The sequence below is a fragment of the Notothenia rossii genome (assembly GCF_949606895.1).
Source record: "Notothenia rossii genome assembly, chromosome: 8".
NCBI lineage: Eukaryota > Metazoa > Chordata > Actinopteri > Perciformes > Nototheniidae > Notothenia > Notothenia rossii.
The window spans coordinates 74440815-74464400 of record NC_136906.1 but is presented as its reverse complement, the minus strand read 5'-3'; the positions used below and the strand labels follow the sequence as shown (position 1 = coordinate 74464400).

The window sequence follows — 23586 nt, the reverse complement described above, 5'->3', positions numbered from 1 at the left end:
CCTTTAGACTCATTGTTTTATGAGATCCATTTGTGGCGGACGATATTTAATTGTGGCCCGCCACAAATAAATCAATGTATGGGAAACACTGGCTAAGCAAGCCTTACTCACTGTTAAAGAAACAAATGTTATTTTAAGTTGTAGCCAAACTCAGATTTCTTTCAGATAAAGGACTTTTTTTTTTTTACCCCAATAGAAATGAGAGAGGAGAGGGAAAAAGAATATCAATGCCCAGACTTCCTTGTATTTAGCACACTGCTATGTGGAGCAGTCCCTGGCGACTTCTAACAAAGGAGGTTAGGCTGCTTTGTAACACGGCCTCTTGTGGTCTATTTCGGAGTCTGCATTGTTACTGGGACCCAGTAGAATAAACAGGGATTGTAATGAACTGCTTTTTTAGTGAAAGTGCCCACAGGATGTACAACAATATATACTGTATGTGTTTGACAAGAGGAAAATGTGTTTGGGGAAGTCTCACCTGGACGGAACTGCTTGACGAGGATAAAACAGTGTGAGCTGGTGTTGAAGATCAGCACTGATACGCTGCAGGAAGAGAGAGATCGGTCAAGTTTGAGATAAAAGCCGACACGTTTTTCTCATATTGAATCCTTTTGCATACATGATTTATGACTGGTGGGGTGATCTTCTCCACAAATAGGACAACTTGGCTACAGGAGAGCAGTAGATCGATTCGAAAACCAAAAGTAATCAAAGAAGAAGGAAGTGTTTCACATGGATTACAGGGTTAAAAAAAGTGTCCAGAGAACATCCAGAAATGTGGGATCATAGATCTGAAACAGAATCTTATTTTTTTTAAACAAAATCGGGTAAACATTCAAATCACCTCTGGGAAACAAAGAGGGAAGCCACTTTTAAGTCAAACATTATAAGGAATTCAAATATAAGTTAAAGCTCCCATCCAATCAGATTAGCATGTACTGCCTTTTTTTATCTTTGTTTTTAAGCAATAGATCACGACAGGCCGTGGTATATGGTCATTATATCAAAGCTAAGAGGCGTGGTTCGGGCCTGCACATTATCCCTCACATGTTTCCATCTTAAGCTTTGTTAGTTCGTTAGTTTCGTAAGGGACGTAATGTAACGGTTGTAGCTTTTCTCAGACGCGGAGGGATACTGACTTGTTGTGAAAAGTAACTACAATTCTACCCGTGGTATACGCTCATTATGTCACGGCTAAGAACCAATCAGATTGCTTGATTTGACTTGTCTGTTTTATAATGGACAATATATCCCGCCAGGTTATGATGTAACATTGTTCTACATACAAAGCCCTTTTCACAAGTTGTCTGGTGCACACACTTTCCTCAGTGGCACAGGTTGTGGGCTGAATGTGGGCTGTCCAACCCAGATCATTTGGGTTTAAAATCTGACTAAAATATAGGTTAACTACCTTAATTAAAAGCCTAACTATTGTAACACTACAGCAGTGTGTGACACAAGTCAAAACACCCATGCCTGTCTGTTGTTATAAATCTGCATCCAGTATCAAAATACACCACTATTAGGGCTGCACGATATATATCGCACCTCTTTTTTTTTTTTAGGACGTGCGATTTTAAGTAGGCAAATGAACTCAAATACGTCATGTTACAATTATTTTGCTGCTTGCTACAAAAGGAAAACTCGCGCGGCTCTCATGTCAGGGGTACTTGATTGATCACACCACCAATCACAACCATTCTTGATCAGATCACAGCAAGATAACCGAGCTAGCTCAGCTTGTTGCTCTGAGAACTTAAGATCCAGACGTCCGTGACTAAAATCCTTCATCCGGTTAAATATTGTTAAAAAAATACAAATTGTATAGCATTAAAGTTCAAGAAAGGATAGTTTGCGGACAAAAAAACTGTCTTTTCTTCAATTCCTGTATTTTTTCATATCGCAATATATATCGCAGGGAAGAAAATATCGCAATGTCAGTTGCCCTGAAACTAAGGCTCTTCGGCTTTTGTTACTATTATTTAGGTTTTAAAAACACATTTGAAACCTGTCCATGCCTAAGTGTACGGAGTTCCCAAAATGAAGCTATAATCAAAACATTTTGATAAATAAACACTGTTCTAAATTAAGAGCACCATTCCAAATTTAAACGAACAACTCAACAAGCAGGAAGTGGAGATAAAATAAGAAGGAAGGTCAGTGTGATATGCTTCACCACTGGCACCCAATGAATTGTATACACAGAGGGGTTCACTGCAGTGTGTGTGAGTGTGTGTGTGTACAGTAAGTGTGTGTGAGCAGGACTGTGGCTGCCAGTGGAGACTTGAGGCCTGGGGTCGGTGTTGGGAAAGCGGATGTGTCTGAGGCGCAGGAAGCCCTGCCCTGTGTTTCCCAGGGTGAGTGGGAACCAGGACGTAGCTATTACGACTCGTTTCTAGCTACAGCGCCTTGGCTGATATATGATTTAATATCCCTTTGCAATACAGATATTTAAAGTCCATTATCAACAATACAGTATGTAAGAATGTCAGCTGACCTGGGCGTTGAGCAGTTTAAAGCCTAGAGGCCCATGAGTCCATACGGCTGCATTCAGACTGAAAGCCTATTGCTGGATTGAGATGTATTCTCAATTACAATTGGGAAAAAATTCTGACATGGGCCACCTTTGCTTGCAGTCTGAACATGTAGGGCTGTGGACATGCTTTCGGTAATAGAGCCAGAGAAAACACAACTGGTCACAGAGCATAGAGGTCATAAACAGGCAAATTAGCTACCACTTTACTTGGTAGGGTTAGGGTTAGGGTAATGTTGTGAATCGAGTGGCCCATGGTGGTGGTGGGGTTATGGTATGGGCAGGCGTATGTTATGGACGACGAACACAGGCCACTCGATTCACAACATTACCCTAACCCTAACCCTCACACCAGATACTGACTGGTTTTCGGACCCCCCCAGACCCCCCCAATAAAGCAAAAATGCACGTTTCAGAGTGGCCTTTTATTGTGGCCAGCCTAAGGCACACCTGTTCAATAATCATGCTGTCTAATCAGCATCTTGATATGCCACACCTGTGAGGTGGGATGGATTCTCTCGGCAAAGGAGAAGTGCTCACTATCACAGATTTTTTCAGATTTGTGAACAATATTTGAGAGAAATGGTTATTTTGTGTATATAGAAAATGTTTTAGATCTTTGAGTTCATCTCGTGAAAAATGGGAGCAAAAACAAAAGTGTTGCGTTTATATTTTTGTTCAGTGTATATACAATAAATCTGAGCAATAATATAACAGTAGCAGTATTCGTCACAGCCTACAGCTGTAACACAAAGTCTTGCAGGGCCGACCACCACCGCAGAGTACAGGTATGGATGATATGAAGTGGTGTATTTGGGCTTAAAGTAGGACACACAGGCCTGAGGCATGGAGCTGTCCCCTGAGGCAGGTATTGGTCTCGTAGCGCTGTTCCACACCATTACAGCTGTTCTACAGCTTCCCACCGAAGAAAAATCCTCTAATGGTTAAACCGAGAAGCAAGCTAAACAGACGCTCAGGACTTTTCATGCACCGTTAGGCTTTCTCTGCGGGGCTCCTGGCTGTACCGCGGGAAAACTGGTGTATAGCAGACACACGAGGAGCAGGACTAAGGTGGCTATGCTTATGGCATCAAGAAGCTATCATAAGATCCTCGTTGTACAAGGAAGACATGAGTTACATGCTAAATAATGAATATTCGGTATTAGCTCGCTGGGGATATAACACATTATTCAAAGAATGGGAAAAAGACACGACTGTAACAAGAGCTCAACATATGCTTATTATTATGCCCAGGGTCTCTTAAAATGAGCGCACTGACAAAAGAACTGGGGTAAATGTGACTTCAAGTGAAAAACCAGAAACAAACAATCCCATAAACACATAGGTGTAAAAAAGCAAAGCAATGTGAGCCCACCCAGCCTCCATGTGTTTTTAAAGGTTTTGGAGAGCGCTTACGAACATTTCTCATCGGGTTAGAAAAGTACGCCAAGCAAAGACCGCCTCTTCATTAGTCATCTCATATGTTGTTATACCATATGACTTATGTGGGAAGCAAAAATAATGTATACATACACAACAAACTAATACAAAAATTGTTATTATTGTCTATTTTGTATATGCCCAATGATGTGCGTGTTTATTGAAATATAGAACGGGGAAGTAAGATCTGATCGTTGTTGTCACTCAGACACATCTGTGCTCAACATGCCAGGTGACATATTTACAGCCGTCAACTTGCGATCGCATCACAAAAGATGCACGTTAAATGGTAGGTCTGAACAGGGCATGCTTTTTGCCAATGATGCAGTTCTGTTGGCTTCATTATGCGGTGACATCCAGTGCACACGAGGGGATTGAAGGTCAGGAACTCCCAGTTGGAGGGACACTAGATGGATTAACAATGGATTTACCCATTTCCTGTTCACTCGGGTTTAAGGCATCTCAAGGTGAGTGTAAGATTTGGTTTGAGATCGATCTGTTGATCCGTGTGGCGTCTGTGGTCAAGCCAGCAGGATCATGGTGAAAAGGAGGTCTGAAGGTGAAGCTTTACCCTTTGTTTAAACTTGCTTTTAATGAGGTCAGTGGAACAAAAACCAGATAAGTGGATGGAAATGGACAGATAGTCTAAAATAGCTGCCACTATCTGAATGCCCACTGAGAGACTAACATCTTTGAGGAATAATAAAGTGTAGAAACCATCATTTAGCCCCGTTCAGTGTTACTTATTCCACTCACTAAAGAGTAGAAATCACAAGTCATAGTGAAGGTACATATTAACTATAAGGAGCTTTCATTTAATAATAATAATAATAATAATAATGGATTACATTTTTTATTAAAGCGGTTTTACAGGTGCTCAAAGTGCTTTACAAATACACATTACACATATTAGACATGTAAGAGTCATTACTGTGGACATTACCCACAGGAGAATATGCGGGTAAAGTGTCTTGCCCAAGGACACAACGGCCTGACGCAGTGGCGGCCGAGGCGGGATTCGAACTGGAGTTCACCAACGCCCCTTGATCTGATGACCAACGCTCTAACTACTAACCACTGTTTCAAAACATACAAAATAAATTGCTCACGAGAAATGATCTCTAGAAACATTTCAGCAACAAGAACTCTCTTCCTTTAAACATTCCCTAAATTGGATATTTTACAGTACGTTACCCACAAATCTGTCTTTCACATTTCTTGCCAGTTCCGCCAAAATGTGTCAAGAAGAGTCCCGCTGAGATGTTATGCACACTTACACAAAAAGGCAAAACAACCCTGGATCCTTACAAAAAGAATTAAAAAGGCAGAATAACGGTTTAACAGAACTTCCACCTGGGGGAAAGCTGGACGTTCCCATGGGCTTTCATCTTTAGGAAGTACAGGGTTTCAGGTTTACTGCGTTCGTCTCAGTGGGACTATTTTTCACAGGGACCTCTCTTTGGGGTCAGTAGAAGAGGAAAGAGGGGCTTAAATGACCTGAGACCTACCCCAGGGCATTATGGTACCCTGGGAAGAAGGGGAGTAGCAACATGGGTTTTAACACAAATGTGTGATATTTCTCTTACAGTGCCCCCCGTGAAGCCAGAGACATTTACAGCCACCGCCAAGTAAAATAACACGGCGCCAGTTCCCGAAAACAAAGTCTGTTTTGGTTTGAAAGTCACAGCGTTTGGCATCTTAAAGGAGTGCTCGAGAAAGGTGCAAATACCATGAGTGATAGGTGCTTATAATGGATACAGGTGAAAGGACACAATATATGTATTTTTCTGTGCCTATACACAATCAAAGTGCATCAAAAATAATAATGAATAAAAATAATAATGATTGTATGTTTTGCATATTTTTCCATTAATTTCTTTAGAGAGAAACCACTTCTCTCGAGACGTGATTTCAAACAAATATCCAGGGCAAACATTTGAGTGAAGATATACCATTTAGAGATACACTGAACAAAAATATAAACTCAACACTTTTGTTTTTGCTCCCATTTCTCATGAGATGAACTCAAAGATCTAAAACATTTTCTACATACACAAAATAACCATTTCTCTCAAATATTGTTCACAAATCTAAAAAAATCTGTGATAGTGAGCACTTCTCCTTTGCCGAGATAATCCATCCCACCTCACAGGTGTGGCATATCAAGATGCTGATTAGACAGCATGATTATTGCACAGGTGTGCCTTAGGCTGGCCACAATAAAAGGCCACTCTGAAACGTGCAGTTTTGCTTTATTGGGGGGGTCTGGGGGGGTCCGAAAACCCTAGGGTTAAACCCTAACCCTAACATGTCACCCATTGAGCATGTTTGGGATGCCACACCTGTGAGGTGGGATGGATTATCTCGGCAAAGGAGAAGTGCTCACTATCACAGATTTTTTCAGATTTGTGAACAATATTAGAGAGAAATGGTTATTTTGTGTATATAGAAAAAGTTTTAGATCTTTGAGTTCATCTCATGAAAAATGGGAGCAAAAACAAAAGTGTTGCATTTATATTTTTGTTCAGTGTAGTATGGGTTAAGATAAATGCAATATTCCTAAGACTCTGCAAACAGTTCATCTTTGTTTGCTGAATTCTGAGAGCTATATCAGATTTAAATCATTTGAGTAAAAACATTTTAAGATTAAAAAATTTCTTTTTATGTTTCAAAGCAGTGTCACTAAAATGTCCCAGATTTTCTTTGGAGTTGAAGTCTTGGTTTAGTCTTAGACCTATTCTACAATCATATTTCTTACACATTGTAAGCACACAAAAGAAGGGTGAGGAGCTTCTCCATTAGATCCAACATCAGAGAACAAAATGTGTTTACCTGTCATGGGTTCTCATGAAGTCCCAGGATTTCTTTGTGCCATTCTGTGAAGGAAAAAGACAAAAGAATCAGCAGTCTGTAAACAGTGTGTATTCTGTGTACCACAGCTTCTCCCTCTCTGTTGTAGGTGACTTGTATAGCAGGATGTCAAATCACCACTTGTTTTATTAAATATTTTTACTGCAGAGGTATTGAAATATCCGAAAACAAACCCCATTAAAAACATTTGCAGTGCAAATCAAAAGGAAGTGGTGCAGAAGTTTTTGAGCTATATTACAAAACCATGTGAAATGAAGGTGCTAACTTTGTTGGTTTTAATTGTTACCTCAATAATACGTCCATCAATTGCCATAACTTTGCACAAGACATGTTTGTTGTTCTACCCAAATATACAGTTGATACCACTGTTGCTATCTCGTTCAATACACAGTTTACAGCAAGCACTGGCAAAAATATGCATTTCAGAATGTAATCCTGAAATGTCAAGAGCCATCCTGTGAATTAGAATTCCCAAAAAATATTGAGCTGCCCCCCATTGATTACTGTGGGTCTTAAGGGGTCAAACAGTGACTGCTTCTGCATCCACCGTCCAAACTCCAGGGCGGGATTCCTTGTGACAAACTCCTAAAACATGTCTTGTAGTTATTGCACCTTAGTTACAATTACAGAGGTTGTTGAAGCAAAGTATTCATATGCCCTGTGGTCACATGATCCCATCAACAGGACCTCAGCTGCACACTCCTTCAGTGACGTTACGGCAGCACAATTACAATCAACCCAGTGGAGGTAGGTGCGTACGAACAACTCTGGCATACTGAGACCTTAAATATGTGGGCAGTGACAGATACATTGTCTGAATGTTGGCTATTCATGTCTCAATACGGGTTAAGGGACAAAGAGGTAACAATCCTGATAGTCCAGTTCATTTTGACATTACTTTCCTTCATGCCAAATGAACGAGGGAGGTGTTTTCAGGTCAGGGTGTGAGACTGGAAGGGAAGTGAAGATATCTAATTCATCACTTCTTTTCATTTCACTTTTACTGTGAAGTCAATACTGATATATAAGAGCCCGTCTGTGGCCCAGTCTGAACGAAAGACTGACCGCCTACTCGTTTTTAGTTAATAAAATATTACCAAATAAACATTGGCACTGGCAGTCCATTTTACGAGGCAGAGAAGTAAATCAAGCAGAAGTCACGGTGACCGGGTCGGATAAAGAGCTGCAGGTGGAAGTCATCAATGCAAGTATCATATTCAAACTATTCAAATGTTTTAGATGCGTGTATTAATCTGAAACATAAACTTATTCCCTTCTCCCGATGCCTTCTTTATAGAGACGGTAAAGTTGGCCTACATTATTTATGCCTGAGGAAATATGGCTATGATTAAAATTTAGGCTACACCTCCTCTCCACCCACGAGCTCTTTCAGATGCAGCGATGACAGCTTTACAAGAACAGGCGTACTCCAGCTGCCATAGGCTTGTGTGCGAGGTGGTGCTGCAGTTTGAGTACCACCCAAGAAATGGGAGGAGGTGAACTGGCAAACTAATTGCGCTGATAGAATAAGACATAATAAAACTAGTGTTGTGGCAACAGGGGTTGAGTGAGGATGTGGGCAACTTTAAGATCTCTATTGTTAAGGGAATAGACTCCCCCTCAATGCTTTCAATTGCAAATGACTGATTTGAGAGAGTATGGGCTTTCTCTCATTGTACTCACACAGAAATAGATTTAACAAGCAACCCAAAGATGAACAAAGAAAGGTAAAGAAAAGACAAGACTATAATGTACACAGGAATGTGAAAACATAAATATGTATTCATATAAAGCACCAATGACCAATAACAAAACAAGTGCGACTGTATTTCTTAAGTCCAAAAGTCTGAAACAAGAGCCCAGACAGCTCTAGCTGATTCGTCAATAATTGATGTCAATTTCTTATGGAAGTAAACAATGGAGTCCAATAAAGGCATTTCAGGCAGTGAGGGGGGGGGGGGGGGGGGGGAGAAACTCCTTCTTTCAGGGTATATGCAGGAATCCTGAAGTCAGATGTAACGGCCCGTCCACACAGCGGCGTTGGAAGCTTTTTCCAATGCAGTGACGTCACTTTTCGCCGAACTGCATTGTGGGAAGCAGATCGGAGCCTCCCTGGCGTTTCAGGCTGCAAAAGTTGAGCAATGTTCAACTTTTGAAGCTTCTGAAGCTTTCGAATGGAAGCGTCAGCCAATCAAATCATGTGCCAGTACAAGCGCTAACCAATCAAACCGCTGCTTGTGTGTCAGGGGCGGGAGATTCATGTGATTGGTTGTTGGTCGAGCTTCAGACACGCCTCCTGGCAAGCTTTTTCCAAAGCCGCTGTGTAGACGGGCCGTTATCCCTTTTAAGACCTTATTTAAGACCCTTTCCATACATTTTAAGACCTCATCGGCACTTGGAGTTTTAACCGGTTACCTTGGCGACACACTTTACCTCACATTGACTATATACAGTATTGATTGTCCTTCCTCCTTATCTTCCAACCATTTGGACGCAGACTCGCATTTCCCCATAACGATGTTGTTTGACCACCGGCGTAAACGGACCTCCGCGGGCTATCAAGCAGTGAGCGTGCGATGTCCTGTTCAGATGACGTAAAATCCAACGGGATGCCATAAATAAACTACACAGAATCACACTACACACCTACGCAATGATAACATTCAGGCAGACTGTAGAATACAACCTCTTTGGACCATTTATATACTTATTGGAAACAAGCTACAAAATGTAATACCTTGGAAAAGGCCGTTTAATACTTTTTAATAGCCTTCATTTTCGCTAAATTGATTTATCAACTTTTAATACTTGTTAAGACCCCGCGGACACCCTGTCTTTGAAGACCATTTATATGCACATTAACCTATAGTACACTACAGTCGAGAGAAAACCCCATAAAGCATTACAGGGCTCCTTTAAATCAACAACACCCTAACCTGCACTGCATACAATGAATCTACAGCGTCATACAGAAGGACACACTTTAACGCTGTTTTGCCCAATTAATCTTCAAATCTTTTATTCATATCATTCCCCCATTAAAACGTAATCATACATTGGGGCCCCTAAATCCTCTCGACTAACGGTCAAAGGGCCGCTGCTTGACCAAACAGGTCGCAGCCTCGGGGCCTCAATGTGAAGCCAAGCTAGCATAATGCTGTTCATGCATCATTAACTGTCATGTTGTGGTGGGAAATGAGAGCATGAAGCCAAAGTGTGTGTACATTTAGGTATGGTAATGCAATGGTGTCACCTTTAGCTACTGTAACGGATATTATGCCCGGACAATGATAAAGGCTAACTGTATGTATGTTTCAATACTGGGTCAATAGGCTACAGAGAATCTACAAATAATGGGCATTATTTGTAGCCCACATCTTTTTTTATGAACGTAGAAAACTCCAATTTACCGGTGCATGTACTGTGACACATCTATGTTACATTGATCCTGTTATGAACTGTAATATATACCGGGCTGCTAAATCCTAAGAACTGCTACAGGATTTGATTTGTAGATTTGATTTGTATTTTTGAAAATTATGTAACTTTTTATCTTTTTTTAGCATATTGTTTATTATATTATAACTTAGTACTTTGTTAACGCATGTAAGATATGCAACACTAAGCTGTCTGTGGCTCCTTCCTGCTGTAACGCTGCAAATGTCCCCTCTGTGGGACTAATAAAGGTATTCTGATTCTTATTAAACATATTATTGTTAAAAAATGCTGTTATTGATTGATTGATACATTTTATTTCAAACAAGTAAATAAATAATAACAAAACAAAACAAATGTTCCAGTGCATAGTCATGTAAGAGAAATCAAAACAAAAAAAATAATTTACAACAACAGCATTATCAACATAAACAGTGCCATATCTAGTGTTCGAAAAGGAGTGAGAAGAAGTATAATTTATTTAATCTCACCCCCTTGTCCCTAAATGATTTATTTATAATCTATAATCTGCAATAATTATCATTTGTATGCATTATTATTGATATTATTAGTATTATTAATCTGCTTTACCTGTTGATCAACATATATACATACACATACATACACTGATACGATAATACTTTATTTGTCAGATCAAGTCTGAAATTTGACTTGCGTCACAGCAGCTCCATGTCCAACATCAACAGACAAGTATCCAGACACAATACATGAAACATGATGATATACATATATGCACACATACATATACACACCTACATACTCACACATGTAGGTGTTAGAGTTTAAGGTTTTGTGTATCTCTAAATAACTATTATATGTAATTTATAACATACATCATAATTGACAAGTACTTAAAATGTTACTCTGACAATCATTGCAGAAACTAGTAGCAGACCATAAGAAAAGAAGTGAAACATTATAAAAGATTTAAGTAAAAAAATATATAAAATGTTCAGATTTACGGTCTTGTAAAAAAAATAAAAATGTATACCCTTATTTTTTGGCAAACTGGCCATTACCCAACACTGTAGGCTCATGCTGCTGCAGTAATGTGCTCACTTATCCATCATTGATACCAGTCATCTTTTAACGCGCCGTCAGCCGTTAGTAATGTGTTGACATCATCACAACGCCTGGCTGTGGAGTCATGTCGTGGAAGATGCTCTGCCTGCGTCTATATTTTACTCTCACAAAGACATGTCAACAGAGTGTGCCGAGTGTCTGACATGCCCTCATTCCCTGCTGAGGCCAAGCCAACCGCACCCCTCTTGCTTTTCCTTAATACAGGCAAAACTAGTAAAGGCATGTGTGTGTGCGTGCGTGCGTGCGTGCGTGCGTGCGTGCGTGCGTGCGTGCGTGCGTGTGTGCGTGTGTGTGTGTGTGGTGAGGTAAATCAATTGTCATGAATAAGGCAGAGGTGCTCTCTCTTGTGGCTTTGTAGAGCGTGCTTTCTGAATAATTTACGGGCATTTTTCCTGTCAATTAACTTTTGTCTTATTTTGGAAGTGAACCAGCTGGCCCTGTGTGTTCCAAAATAACAATGTCTTCCTCAACGTGGAGAAAACAAAAAGAGATTGTTGTTGACTTCAGGAGAACCCACTACCAACCCCCCCTCTCCCTGACCATCAACGGCGCTGCTGTGGAGCAGGTGAGCAGCACCAAATTCCTGGGTGACCATCACCGATGACCTCACCTGGAAAAACAACCCCACCGCACTAGCGGAGAAGGCCCAGCAGCGCCTGTACTTCATCCGGAAGCTCAAGCGAGCCGGAGCACCACCCCCCCCCCCCCCCCTTCATGCTGTCTTTCTACCGAGGCGCCACTGAGAGCATCCTCAGCAGCTGCATCACGCTGCGGTTTGGAAGCTGCACCGCCTCCAAGCGCAAGAGCCTGCAGCGCATTGTGAACTCTGCCCAGAGGGTCATCGGTGCCTCACTCCCATCACTACAGGACATTTATAACACCCGCCTCACTCACAAAGCACTCGGCATTGTGGGTGACTCCACCCACCCCTCCAACTGCCTCTCCAGCCTCCTGCCTTCAGGGAGAAGGTTCCACACAGCCTCCGCTCGAGCTCCACTAGGCTGAGGAACAGCTTCCTCCACCAGTCGGGCATGATGCTGAACTCTCTCTCTCCCTCCCTCCCCCCTCTGACATCTCTTCCCTGACCTTTCCCCCCTGCCCCAAATGGACCTGCACTTTAACCCCCCCCCCCCACACACAACCGTCCCTCATCCAGCACCAATCACTTGTCTACCCATCTCTGCTGCTACTGCACTCAAACTGTACTTTAAACATCATTTTCTCATTTGCACTAAAGTCAATTCATGTTCTGTGGATTGTGTATTTTTGATTTTTATTAACTAGTACTTATCACTACTATTACTTAGTCTTATACCCCGTTTATCTAGGCCCTTTTTTTATCTTGTTTTATGTATATATGTCACACTGTGGGACTGCGAGAAACGGTATTTCAAGATTTCTGTATGTATAACACATGTACCGGTAGACAGGCCAAATCTTCTGTGTCCTATAGAGCCATAAAGGAATGGAACTCATTGCCAAAGTACCTCGCTGAAATAGAGTCCAGAGCCTCTTTCAACAAGAGATTTAAGTGCCATCTACTAATGACCCTTGTGAGCTGTGAACCCTAATTTAATGTGATCGCATACTTTGTACTGGTGGGTGTCTTATGCACTCGTCCTTGGCTGAGATTGATATTGAAAGTGGATGACATTATTGATGATGTTGGAGATTGTTGATGATATTGTTAATGTTGTTAATGATGTCAGGACTTATGTCCCGAATGTTGCTGTATTATTGTTCTATTGTTTTAAGTGTCGGAGCCCAGGAAGAGTAGCTTTTGTCAAGAGCAAAAGCTACTGGGGATCCTTAATAAACGAAAACATTTTGACAATAAAGCTGACTTTGACTTTGATGCAGGTTCAATGTGTGTTAGAAGATATTGCTGCAAACGTTCTGTGTATTCATTAGACTTTTCACTGAAGCCACGATAACTAGGATACTTTTGGAACATACACTAATAATAACAAACCCATGTTTATTGATGGGACATTACATTCCTTCTTTTGTTGACATTCTTGAAGTAATTGCTTTAATTGATGTTTAGTTAACAAAAGGTGCTTTGTGGACGATACATCAACACTGCACGAATATTCTTTATAGAGAAAATAAACATTTGGTTTGTGGTTCTGAAATGTTCGAGGCAATCATGTGGAAAACTATTAGTAAGAAGAACACATCAACATTTACCATAACATTCAAAAGCCTGCTCAGTCCTGCCTGACCCACAGTGAGTGACGGGGACAGTCTGTGCTTTAGAGGTATTTACTGACCATACACATCTATGCAGCATCACCTCAGAGGATCCTCCCAATAAAGATTCATGTTTCAACAAAACGCTCCAACTCTGATTCTGAACGGGACCTGTGGCTACGAGCCAATTAAAGAGGACATTCGCTCCTTTTCAGGTTCATATATGTATGATGTGCTTCCACTGTGACATGTTTTAATGTTCAGAAAGGTCTCATACTGCCTGTGCTGCAGTACGTGTACTGAAACCTACTACAGGTTAGGGCTGCAAGATTTGGGGAAATTTCTGGCAGATATTGCGATTCGATTTGCGATATTTTTTTTCAAGCGACCCAACGGAAGTTTATCGTAAAATGCGGCCATATCTCCGGCTAGGAAGGTCGCATCAACGTGCTCCCGTCTCTAGCACCCCCGCAGCCCGAGCTACGAGTGAAAGAACTAAACTTACATGAAACTTCCGTTGGGTTGCTTTAAAGTCAAGCTTCAGTTTAAGATTCACCCTGTAATAGAAACATGTGATGGAGCATTACTAACCTGACTCAGATGGTTCACCAAACCATCTAGGAAAGCTCCATTGGAAGCCATTTGGAAAGAGCAGGCACTTTCAAAAAGACTTGGCAGGTGATTGGATCAATCTGTCTATCACCTTCTATCATGGGCCACTTCTGATTGGTTAACAATGGCTGGTACAAGTGGAGCACAGCAATTCTGATTGGTGTGGAGGACTGACACACAAGAAGAACAAAAATAATAACAATTTTTTAAATCGCAGGCTTTGCGATTTGATAATCGCATCATTTCAAAATCGCGATTTCGATTTAAAATTGATTAATCGTTCAGCCCTACTACAGGTAAGACAATAGTGATCCTATATTGTGGAAGCAAACGAGCGTTAGCTGGATTATTATCCTGAATGTAACTGAAATAAATCACATCGCTGTAATGCGGTACTACTGTAAGTCGTGCCTCACTGCCCAGCATCGGCTGTAACCTGATTAATGGTTTCATATATTGATATTTAAAGTTATTGGTAGACTGAAACAGAAAGTTGTCTGATCTTAGCTTCTTTTCCTCTGTTCCGGCTGGAGTCAAAAGCTCTGTTTTCATTTTCCAAACAAAAAAAAAGGCAAAATGGCAAAAATGAGATAAACGACCACAAGAGGACAGGAAGAGGAAACAGGAACTGATGTGCCTTCCTTATGGAGTGAAAAGCTACTGATAAACAACCATTTCCAAGAAGGTTTATCTATTCAGAAAAGAGGGTTCATCATCCCACATAATTCCAGGAACAAGGATACATGTCAGTGTGATCATTTCCCAACAGACAGTTGTGAAAATGTGGTTTTGGTTTGGAAAAATAATACCACAAATATGAGAAAGAGACAAAACGAAAGATTAACAACCACCTTGATTACAGTCTAGTTTGTTTACAATAAGATATTATAACCATTGGTTGGAAAAATGTCAACAGCAAAAATATGAATTTATATCTATTGACAACATACACTTTACGAGGTAATACCACACACACACATATTCCCTCTCTAGTGTCCCGTCACCACTCACAGACGGTGGGGTTCCCCTCATTACTCGGGCCACTTGCTGAGAGAGGGGGGGGGGGGGCTTGAATGGCCCAGGGGAGACGGAGAATCATGGCCGACATGGATTACGACAGAGAGATTAGCCCGTGGGGAGAGGGGGACAGAGAGAGAGAGAGAGAGACAGGGAGAGACAGAGACAGAGACAGAGAGAGAGAGAGAGAGAGAGAGAGAGAGACAGAGAGACAGAGAGAGACAGAGACAGAGAGAGAGAGACACAGAGAGAGAGAGACACAGAGACAGAGAGAGAGAGAGAGAGAGAGAGAGAGAGAGAGAGAGAGAGAGAGAGAGAGAGAGAGAGAGAGAGAGAGAGAGAGAGAGAGAGAGAGAGAGAGAGAGAGAGAGAGAGAGAGAGGAAGCAGGAACACAGGACCTTGAAATTAATGTGGTCCCTCTGGCTTTGGGCATCAGAAATGACAGACTCCTGTGTGAATGGCCATTGTACGGTCTTTTAGGTGCTTAAAGTCTAATAACCATCACACCCACACACACATACACCTCTATACACTATCAAGCTGGCAGCTGCAGCAGAAAGGGGAAAAAAGATCAACTACCGTCCTCAAATACAATAGCACTCTTTGAATCTCAACGTGTGCTCTCCAGTTTTTTTCTGGTTATAGCTTCAGTCTCTGTCTTCTCTCCAGCCTGAACAAAGGCAGCAGGACTATCACACACACATTACAAAACACTGAACTGATGATCAGCAGGGTTTCAAAATGACACAAAGCATCCGCACCTGCACAAACCAATCGACCAGTAAGGACAACATTCCAGATGCAGCATTAAACAGATGCAGCATTAAAACATCCTGATAAGTTGTTTCAGTGCCAAACCCAGTGTCAAGGACACACTCCTCCTGAAGTACACACACCCATGTGACTGTGTCCTCGAGGGAAATCCACAGAAAGCATGTAGAACTCAAATCACATCAACTCAGTTGATATATTACTGTTCCTCCAATGCAACCTGACGCAGCGCTTTAAAGCATTGACCACAGCCTTTAGTTTTAACCTCCGTTTGCTCAAATTGGCAGTCAGTAGCATTCGTGTGAGATCAAATCCCAGCATGCATTATTCCTCAGTCCTCACGTGTTAGGGCTGGCAGAGTTTCTGAAGCAATTCCTTCATCAACAACAATTTAGAAAATTGGTGTATGACAGAAGTCATTTGCAAAGGACCAACACTAAGAGTCTAAAGTCATGCTAGCTGCTCTGTAACGGCCCGTCCACACGGCGGCGTGCGTTGAAGCTTCAACGCTTCTGCCCATTCACTTTGAATGGGGTGACGTCTCGCTTTGCCGAACTGCATTGTGGTTCCGTCGCTTCGCTTCAAAAGTAAAGCAATGTTCAACTTTTGAAGCTTCGACGGAAGCGTCAGCCAATCGAATCATATGCCAGTACAAGCTCTAGCCAATCAAACCGTGTGCTTGTGTGCCCGGGGTGGGAGATTCATGTGATTGGTTGTTGGTCGTCGAGCATCAGACACACCCACCGGCAAGCTTCAACGCACGCTGCCGTGTGGACGTACCGTAAAGCTGCATTAAGACACAGTGGTGCTTCAAACTAAATGCTATCATGCTAACACGATGATGTATGGCATGTTCAAAGTATATGGAGATCTCTGTTTTAGTTTAAGCATGCTAACATTTGTTATTTTGGGCTAAACAATGTACAGCTGTGATTTTGCTGGTATATGGTCATAAATCAAAGTATGGGACGAAATCTAAAGTTGACCTGACGATGGTCTGAGATAAATAGTTAGGGTTAGAGATTACCAAAGCCAATAGTTAAGAAATTGTACACATAACGAAAAACATACTTATTCTGTCCTTGGAAAAATAAGTAATGAGGATTCTGAGCCATAAAACACTGCATGCCTGTTTCTCTTATTTATATAACTGTGAATTGAATATTTTTGCAATCAGAATTTTGCAGTGAGCACACATTGTTTGGTTGTGTGAGTCACAGGCAAAACAAGAGGGGGAGCTTTTGTTTTGGATTTGTGTAGGATCTTATTCAGTGGCTCACATCGCTGAGAAACTTCTACTTCATCACAGAGTTTGTGAAATATGGGCGAGTTAACAGACTAGGCTAAGTAAGGGATAAGTAAACCATCCAACCATCAGCTGGTACTGAAGATACACAGTGTCAGAAACTCTCAAACCACACTCACAATCCAGTCATTAAGTCCAGATGTTTATCAGTAGATATAATCCCTTTATGAACCGTTTGTCTTAAACGGCCAATAATCGGATTTACAGGTAATAAATGATCGTAAAGGAGTTATTGCCCTGCCCCAAATAGACATTTAAAAACGGTAAACAATCCTTTACGGACACACTCTTACCCATGTTGCTGCCATTATTGAAGCTCGTGCCTAAACCGTGTGAGAAAATGTGTGTTTTAAGCCCATAATAGATCTCATATTCACTGAAGGAGCCGGGGCCACGAGCTGTAAGCAATACAAGATAAATAATTCCAGATGAATAATTCAAGTCATTATAATGAATAAATGGAAGGTAATTATCCTGCTCCAAGTAGCAACCCGCGATTCAACGTGAGCACGAGAGGACGGACATAAGAGGGGTTTCCCAGAGTCAACGAGGGACAATCAGCTGCTTTGTAGAGCGGCGAGGGAGAGGAGACCAAACACCCGTAAACACTGATGATGAAGAGAGCCTCTCACGCAGGAGCTTGAGTGTGTGTTTGAATGGGTTGGTGACCAGTGGCTTAGCTGCAGATGTACCGATGAACATAAAAGGTTTGGTGAAGAGATGCTCCCTCCGTGTGACTGAAAAGCCTTTGTGGGGAGTCCCTGAACGCCCCCCCACAGCCCCCTTTCTTTTTTTTTCAAACAGCACAGGAGAGATGACGAGGATGAAAGGCAGGACAGGACGGAGAGGGAGTCCACCGTCGTCTCTTTTGTTGTCCATCTGCTGTCTTAGCCGTTCCGCCATTCTCTTGACAAGCTTAACCCCCCCCACTGCTGTCACAGGTGTAAACCCCAAATGGGAGAAAAAAAACCTCCTGACTGAGCTCCTCGAAACATGAGTGCGTTGGTACTTCAGTTTTCTGATTGAATTGAAAGCAACACTACAATAGAGAGTCTTCAAATGATAGATAGTTGCAGTTTCTTTGCGCGAACAATACAATCTGGATGTTGAGCATGGCGACCTGCCCATTGAAAGAAATAGCCTTTATCTTGCATGTGCTAATGACTTGAAATGTACTTATTCAGTTCAAACTAGAAACACAGACCTAGTTTCTATAACTAAAAAAGAAATCTGTGTATCCGCCCACTTATTTAGAGCTTCTACAAAATGATATTCTTGCTTGGCCCATGCTACACCCTCAACGTGTCATGGTCTGAATTTTGCTGAAAAAAAAAACTAAACCAAAAACCTCCTTGCCAGAGGTCATAATAAAATATGCAGGGTAAGTAATGTGTTTTTTTTTTAGAAGTATGAATTACCATAATATATATTCGGCACCACTGTCTGCCACTATCCTGGTTTTACACAACAGAAGCCAAGTCTATAACCCAGGAAGAGAGAAACTGCACAAATATTTTGAAACCTAAAAATACATTCATCCTGGAAAGCAGCCTATGTTTCAGAGAGGAAGCGTGTCTCACTTTGCTGGAGACCATCAGGAGACACCGTCATCACGCTCTTCTCTTAGCAGATGGGCTTCATAGAAAAAACTGATATTTGTCGAAATGATAAACCTCTAAAACGCAGATACATAAATCAAAGTTAGAATGATTTAAAGTCTCAGATTACAATCTCATGCCTTTCCTTTTCCAGTTAACAATATTGAGCATTTACTGCAAACCACTGACGCAGCTAATAGAACATTTGACAGCTTTTGATCTCTGGCGATAACAATTTATACTTAGCGAGATTTTTGGTCACAGATGATTCGCTCCGCCCGCTCTGTTGGCAACCTTGACCTGGATAGGCAGCTAAAAATGGATATATAATGGATGGATTGGTTATGAGTCTGACTATACATGCACCTACAAGCCCAATATTAAACTGCCAATATACGCTTGTGTAAATGTACCAGCATAGGTCTTCAAAATACTGAGTCTTGAGGGAAGAGATGAGTGATATCAGTGACTATCAACATCTACACATACCTTTTCACTTGGGTTTCCAAAGGCACTGTACAAATACAATAAACGTACATACGTAGTTACTTTATAAGAATAAAATAATACTAGGGATGCACAAACTCAATTGTTTCTCTCCTGGTACAGATTCAGATACCAGTGCTTTCATAATATCGCCACATTTGAATCGTCAATACCTTAATGGAACAATATGTATGTGAGGTAACATGTGACCAAAGATTTCTGCGGCATTACAAACTGAGTAACCACAAATAAATGAATGTAACCATTTAAAAGCACAAAACAACTGTTGCATCATGGATAATACCCATACCCACATATGTAAAAAATACAATTTTAAAGAGATTAACCCGTTTTTGCAACAAAAATAAGATTATCCTCTCACTAGAGTATTCACTGAGGCAAGGGACAGTCTCAAAAGTACAGTGCTTTTCAAAAAAATATTTACACAATAAGCTTTTCCATAGGTACGTTCATCAGTATAATAGTAAGGAAAGACCAAACAAAACTGAATTTATCAATGACCAAGATGTCCTCAGGCCGTGCTCAGAGCTTCGTAAAACTGCTTTCTCTTTTTTGGTTCTGTATAAGCTGCAACATATAAATTACATGAAATATACACCCTACTTTTAACTACTTTTACAAACGGCCCTGAAGGAAATAAGTTGCTGTTTTACATAATCATTAACTCAGGTGTAATGTGCTATGGATAGGCTGGTATGCCTCTTTTCTTTTGCTATTGGCCCTGTGTTGCTTATGTGAACTCAATTGCATTGATATTAACGTCGTGACCAGGACTCCCTGGAGGAAGAAATAAAGAACAGATACTTGTTCTGTCAATAATATAAGGCAGCAGCTGTCCCTGGCTTTATGCATTTATCCCTGCAGTGTTCCTTGTCATGTACTGGACCAACAGTGGTTGTAAAACAGACATGTAGAGTAGCTGTTACTCTATAAATTCCCACACGATTTGATCAGGCAAGTTTCTACTATTTTGCTCATGTAAATTAAGCTAAGTGTAAGCCTTAACTATCAGACCTCTGACCTGCTGACACTGACATCACACAGGCTGCATTCATACAGGGGTCAACCTTTATCACCTGACCTGTCAATAAGGCGAATAACATGTTCATATTTCCTCCTTATACTAATGTAAAGCATGTGCTAACGTGATGCTCAATCTAAAAAAAAACTCCTCAGCAGGCTACCGTTAGCATGCTAGCTCATACCTGTCACTTAGCTCTCTGCGGTTCATGTCAAACACAGAAACACACCGTAATGTGCAAATAAAGCCATTACGGTCGTTCAGTCCTTGAGGTTGAAATAACGTCATGTGTTGCTGTTAACGTTTGTGTTTGAGGTCAGTTTAGCCTTCATGTTATGCTAGCATGCTAGCTGCAAAATGAATGGGGGGTTGGGCTAGCCTACAGCCTCCAGCAGCCTGTATCCTCAGTATCAGCGGAGATAACTCACCTGGTTATAGTGCACCCTGAGCGGCTTCAGGTAGTCGGACTCTGTGCACGGAGTGACTTCAATGTTGTTAATTTCTTCCATATTTTACACCTGGAGCTGGATTGTAGGCTGACCGATGCTCGTCTGTCACCGCCGCACACTAACTGTCAGTGGAGGAATGTCTACGGAAGCCGGCAGAGGACATGAGAGAGAACCATGAGGCTGCATGAGAGGAGGAAGGAGCAGTGTTAGGGATGGAGGGCAGCTCATTGCATTAATGGATAGTGTTTCAAACTGTGTATGAAAAATAATGGAGATAATAAGCCTAAGTATTGTTAGGAACATTTACATTTCAATAACATAAAAGCATCCTTTAAAATAACGATTTTTTAAAGATTTCTTGTTATTAAATATACTGTAGTCAATGAATGAAACACTTGACACATGTTGGCCACATCACAATGTTCCTCAAAAGCCAAAATCATAAAAAAGTATTATTCTTTGTATGAAAGAATAATGCAGACAATAAGTCTAAGTATTGTTAGGAATATTAACATTTCAAATCATATAAAAGCATCCTTTAAAATAACGATTTTTAAGATGACTTGCTAAATGAAATCATACCTTTTTAAATATAGTCAATGAATTAAAGACTTGACAGATTGTGGCCACATAACAATGTTCCAAAAAAGCCAAAATCATAACACACAAGTAAATAAATAAAGACCTCAAAATATTGCCTTAACAATGTGTTTTTCCTCCTTTTAATAATCTTAGGGGGATTAAGTTTAACTAAATTGATCCCTCTCGAATAATAATGGAAATACAGAAAATGCATATACCTTTGTACATACAATGCAGCTCATGAGGTTTAAGTGATGGTTGAGAGTCATCTGATGAAAGTTTGAGGATTAAGTCAGTGCTAATGAACTGAGTTAGTGTATTCATCATCGGACCTGGTGAATTGGCTTACAAATGTTTTTGGACTGAAGAAAGTGATAATTGAAATTCACACTCATCCACACAGGCAGCGCGGGTGTATTTTAAAACTAGGACTTGAAGTGCTATATTTTGAATACAGTGTATGCTTAACCCACTGTGTGTCATTTTTTAGATGTAATGTTTTGCACAGATTGAACAAACCAGATATAATGTGTTAATTAATTCACGTGTGTAGTGGTTGATTATGTAATTTTTTGACTGAGCCGCTCTATCTGTTTTCGCCTGCTTGAATTTGTTATGCTAACTGGCTGAATCAATAAGACTCTTTTCTAAACATATTTTCCTCTAACAAATAGGATATCATAATATAGTTTTTAGCAAATGCTTTGGAATGACAGCATGTTCCAATACTGTTTTATTCAACTGAAGTGCATCTTTAAAGGTCCCCTATTATGCAAAATCCACTTTTTCATGTATTTTATACATAAACATGTGTCCCCTCTGTGTAAAGAGATTCTGAAAGTATCAGAAAAAAAGATTCACTCACTTTTTGTCCTGATCCGTTAATATAAAAACCTGTTTGAAAATGAGCTGATCAGATTTTGGCCACTTTATGATGTCATGAGGGGCTCCTTATTTTCATCTAAAGTAACAGACAGAGAATCAGCACTTTGGAAACAGGGCTGAAACAGAGGGGATTATGGGTAATGCTGCAATGACCTGTTTGGTGTTTGGAGCCAAACACTTCAGAGACATGTTTTGTATATATCTGAGACCTATAATATATTGATGAAAAACAGTATAATAGGAGACCTTTAATAGCCCAATACAGCTTCATATTAAACTTGATCAGAGTCCCCTCACTCTGCTGAGCAAGGAGTCAGAGATGGGTGTGGGAGAACTTTCTCACCAACCCTGCCTTGAAGGGTGAGGCTGTATGATGTCACCCCCAACATCAATAACAGCCTTATAATTGAAAACAATCTGCAGAGCTCCAATCTGGATTGGGCTGACTTCCTCCAACAAATGAGCCCCAGTCCACCGCCCACTGCACAAGGACAGGACGTAACACTTTTTGCAAACTGATTTACATCCAAATAAATACAGGCCCAGACGAAACAATGTGCGGACCCTAAAGAGGAACATTGCCCGATACAGCCAAGCTGCAGGGCACGATAAGACGGGAGGGCGACTGCAGAGATGAAGAATTGTGCAGGAGTCAACCTCTTCTGGTTTGCTGAACACAAAGAAACGTTGGCAGAAATATGAGGTGATGAAATGAGAGCAAGGCATAAAGAAGGAAAATATGAACAAATATTCACACCAATTTGTGTTATGGGTTTGTATGACTGACTTAAACTCTCACTGTAAATACACTCTGGTGATGTCTTCTTGTGTTAACTTGCTTTCTATACAGTTAGGTGGATTACAACTCGAAAGGGTAAAGTTAAATCCGAAGGGTCATCGGATTACGAATTTGAAAGAAAATAAGTTACATAAAGTTCTGATACACTTCTCTCTTGAATTTTTGTGAAATATTTGGGAACTCTCTCCTTGAGGTGACTGCCAACCACACAAACATATTCCAAATGTGACGAGCAACTGCAACCATATTGGTTTTTGTCACGTGTCACAATACAAAAGATTAAACTTGGATATTTAACAAAAGTATCAAACTACTATAATTTATTGTCCTGTCTCTAAAAGTCAACTTCTCCTGACTGAACTCAGAAAATCTTCATCAAGAGTTCCTTTTTGTAGCTGATCCAAGACGGATATCAAATAGTTGATTTTGCTTGGTAAACCACTGAAGGAACTCTTTGTTCTT

The 23586-nt window shown here is 40.8% G+C and overlaps 1 protein-coding gene across 1 annotated transcript in view; it reads right to left on the bottom strand.

The window, feature by feature from the left end:
• nudt14 (nudix (nucleoside diphosphate linked moiety X)-type motif 14) overlaps window positions 1–21016 on the bottom strand; it is a 23573-nt gene extending 2557 nt beyond the window's left edge. The window contains exons 1-3 of the mRNA XM_079645314.1: window positions 20838–21016; window positions 6806–6849; window positions 354–543 (exon numbers count right to left, since the gene is read on the bottom strand). Of these exons, the coding sequence (XP_079501440.1) occupies window positions 354–543; window positions 6806–6849; window positions 20838–20918 (315 nt within the window). The 5' untranslated portion in view covers window positions 20919–21016. The remainder of the gene's footprint in view (window positions 1–353; window positions 544–6805; window positions 6850–20837) is intronic.
• Window positions 21017–23586: the final 2570 nt, after the last annotated feature.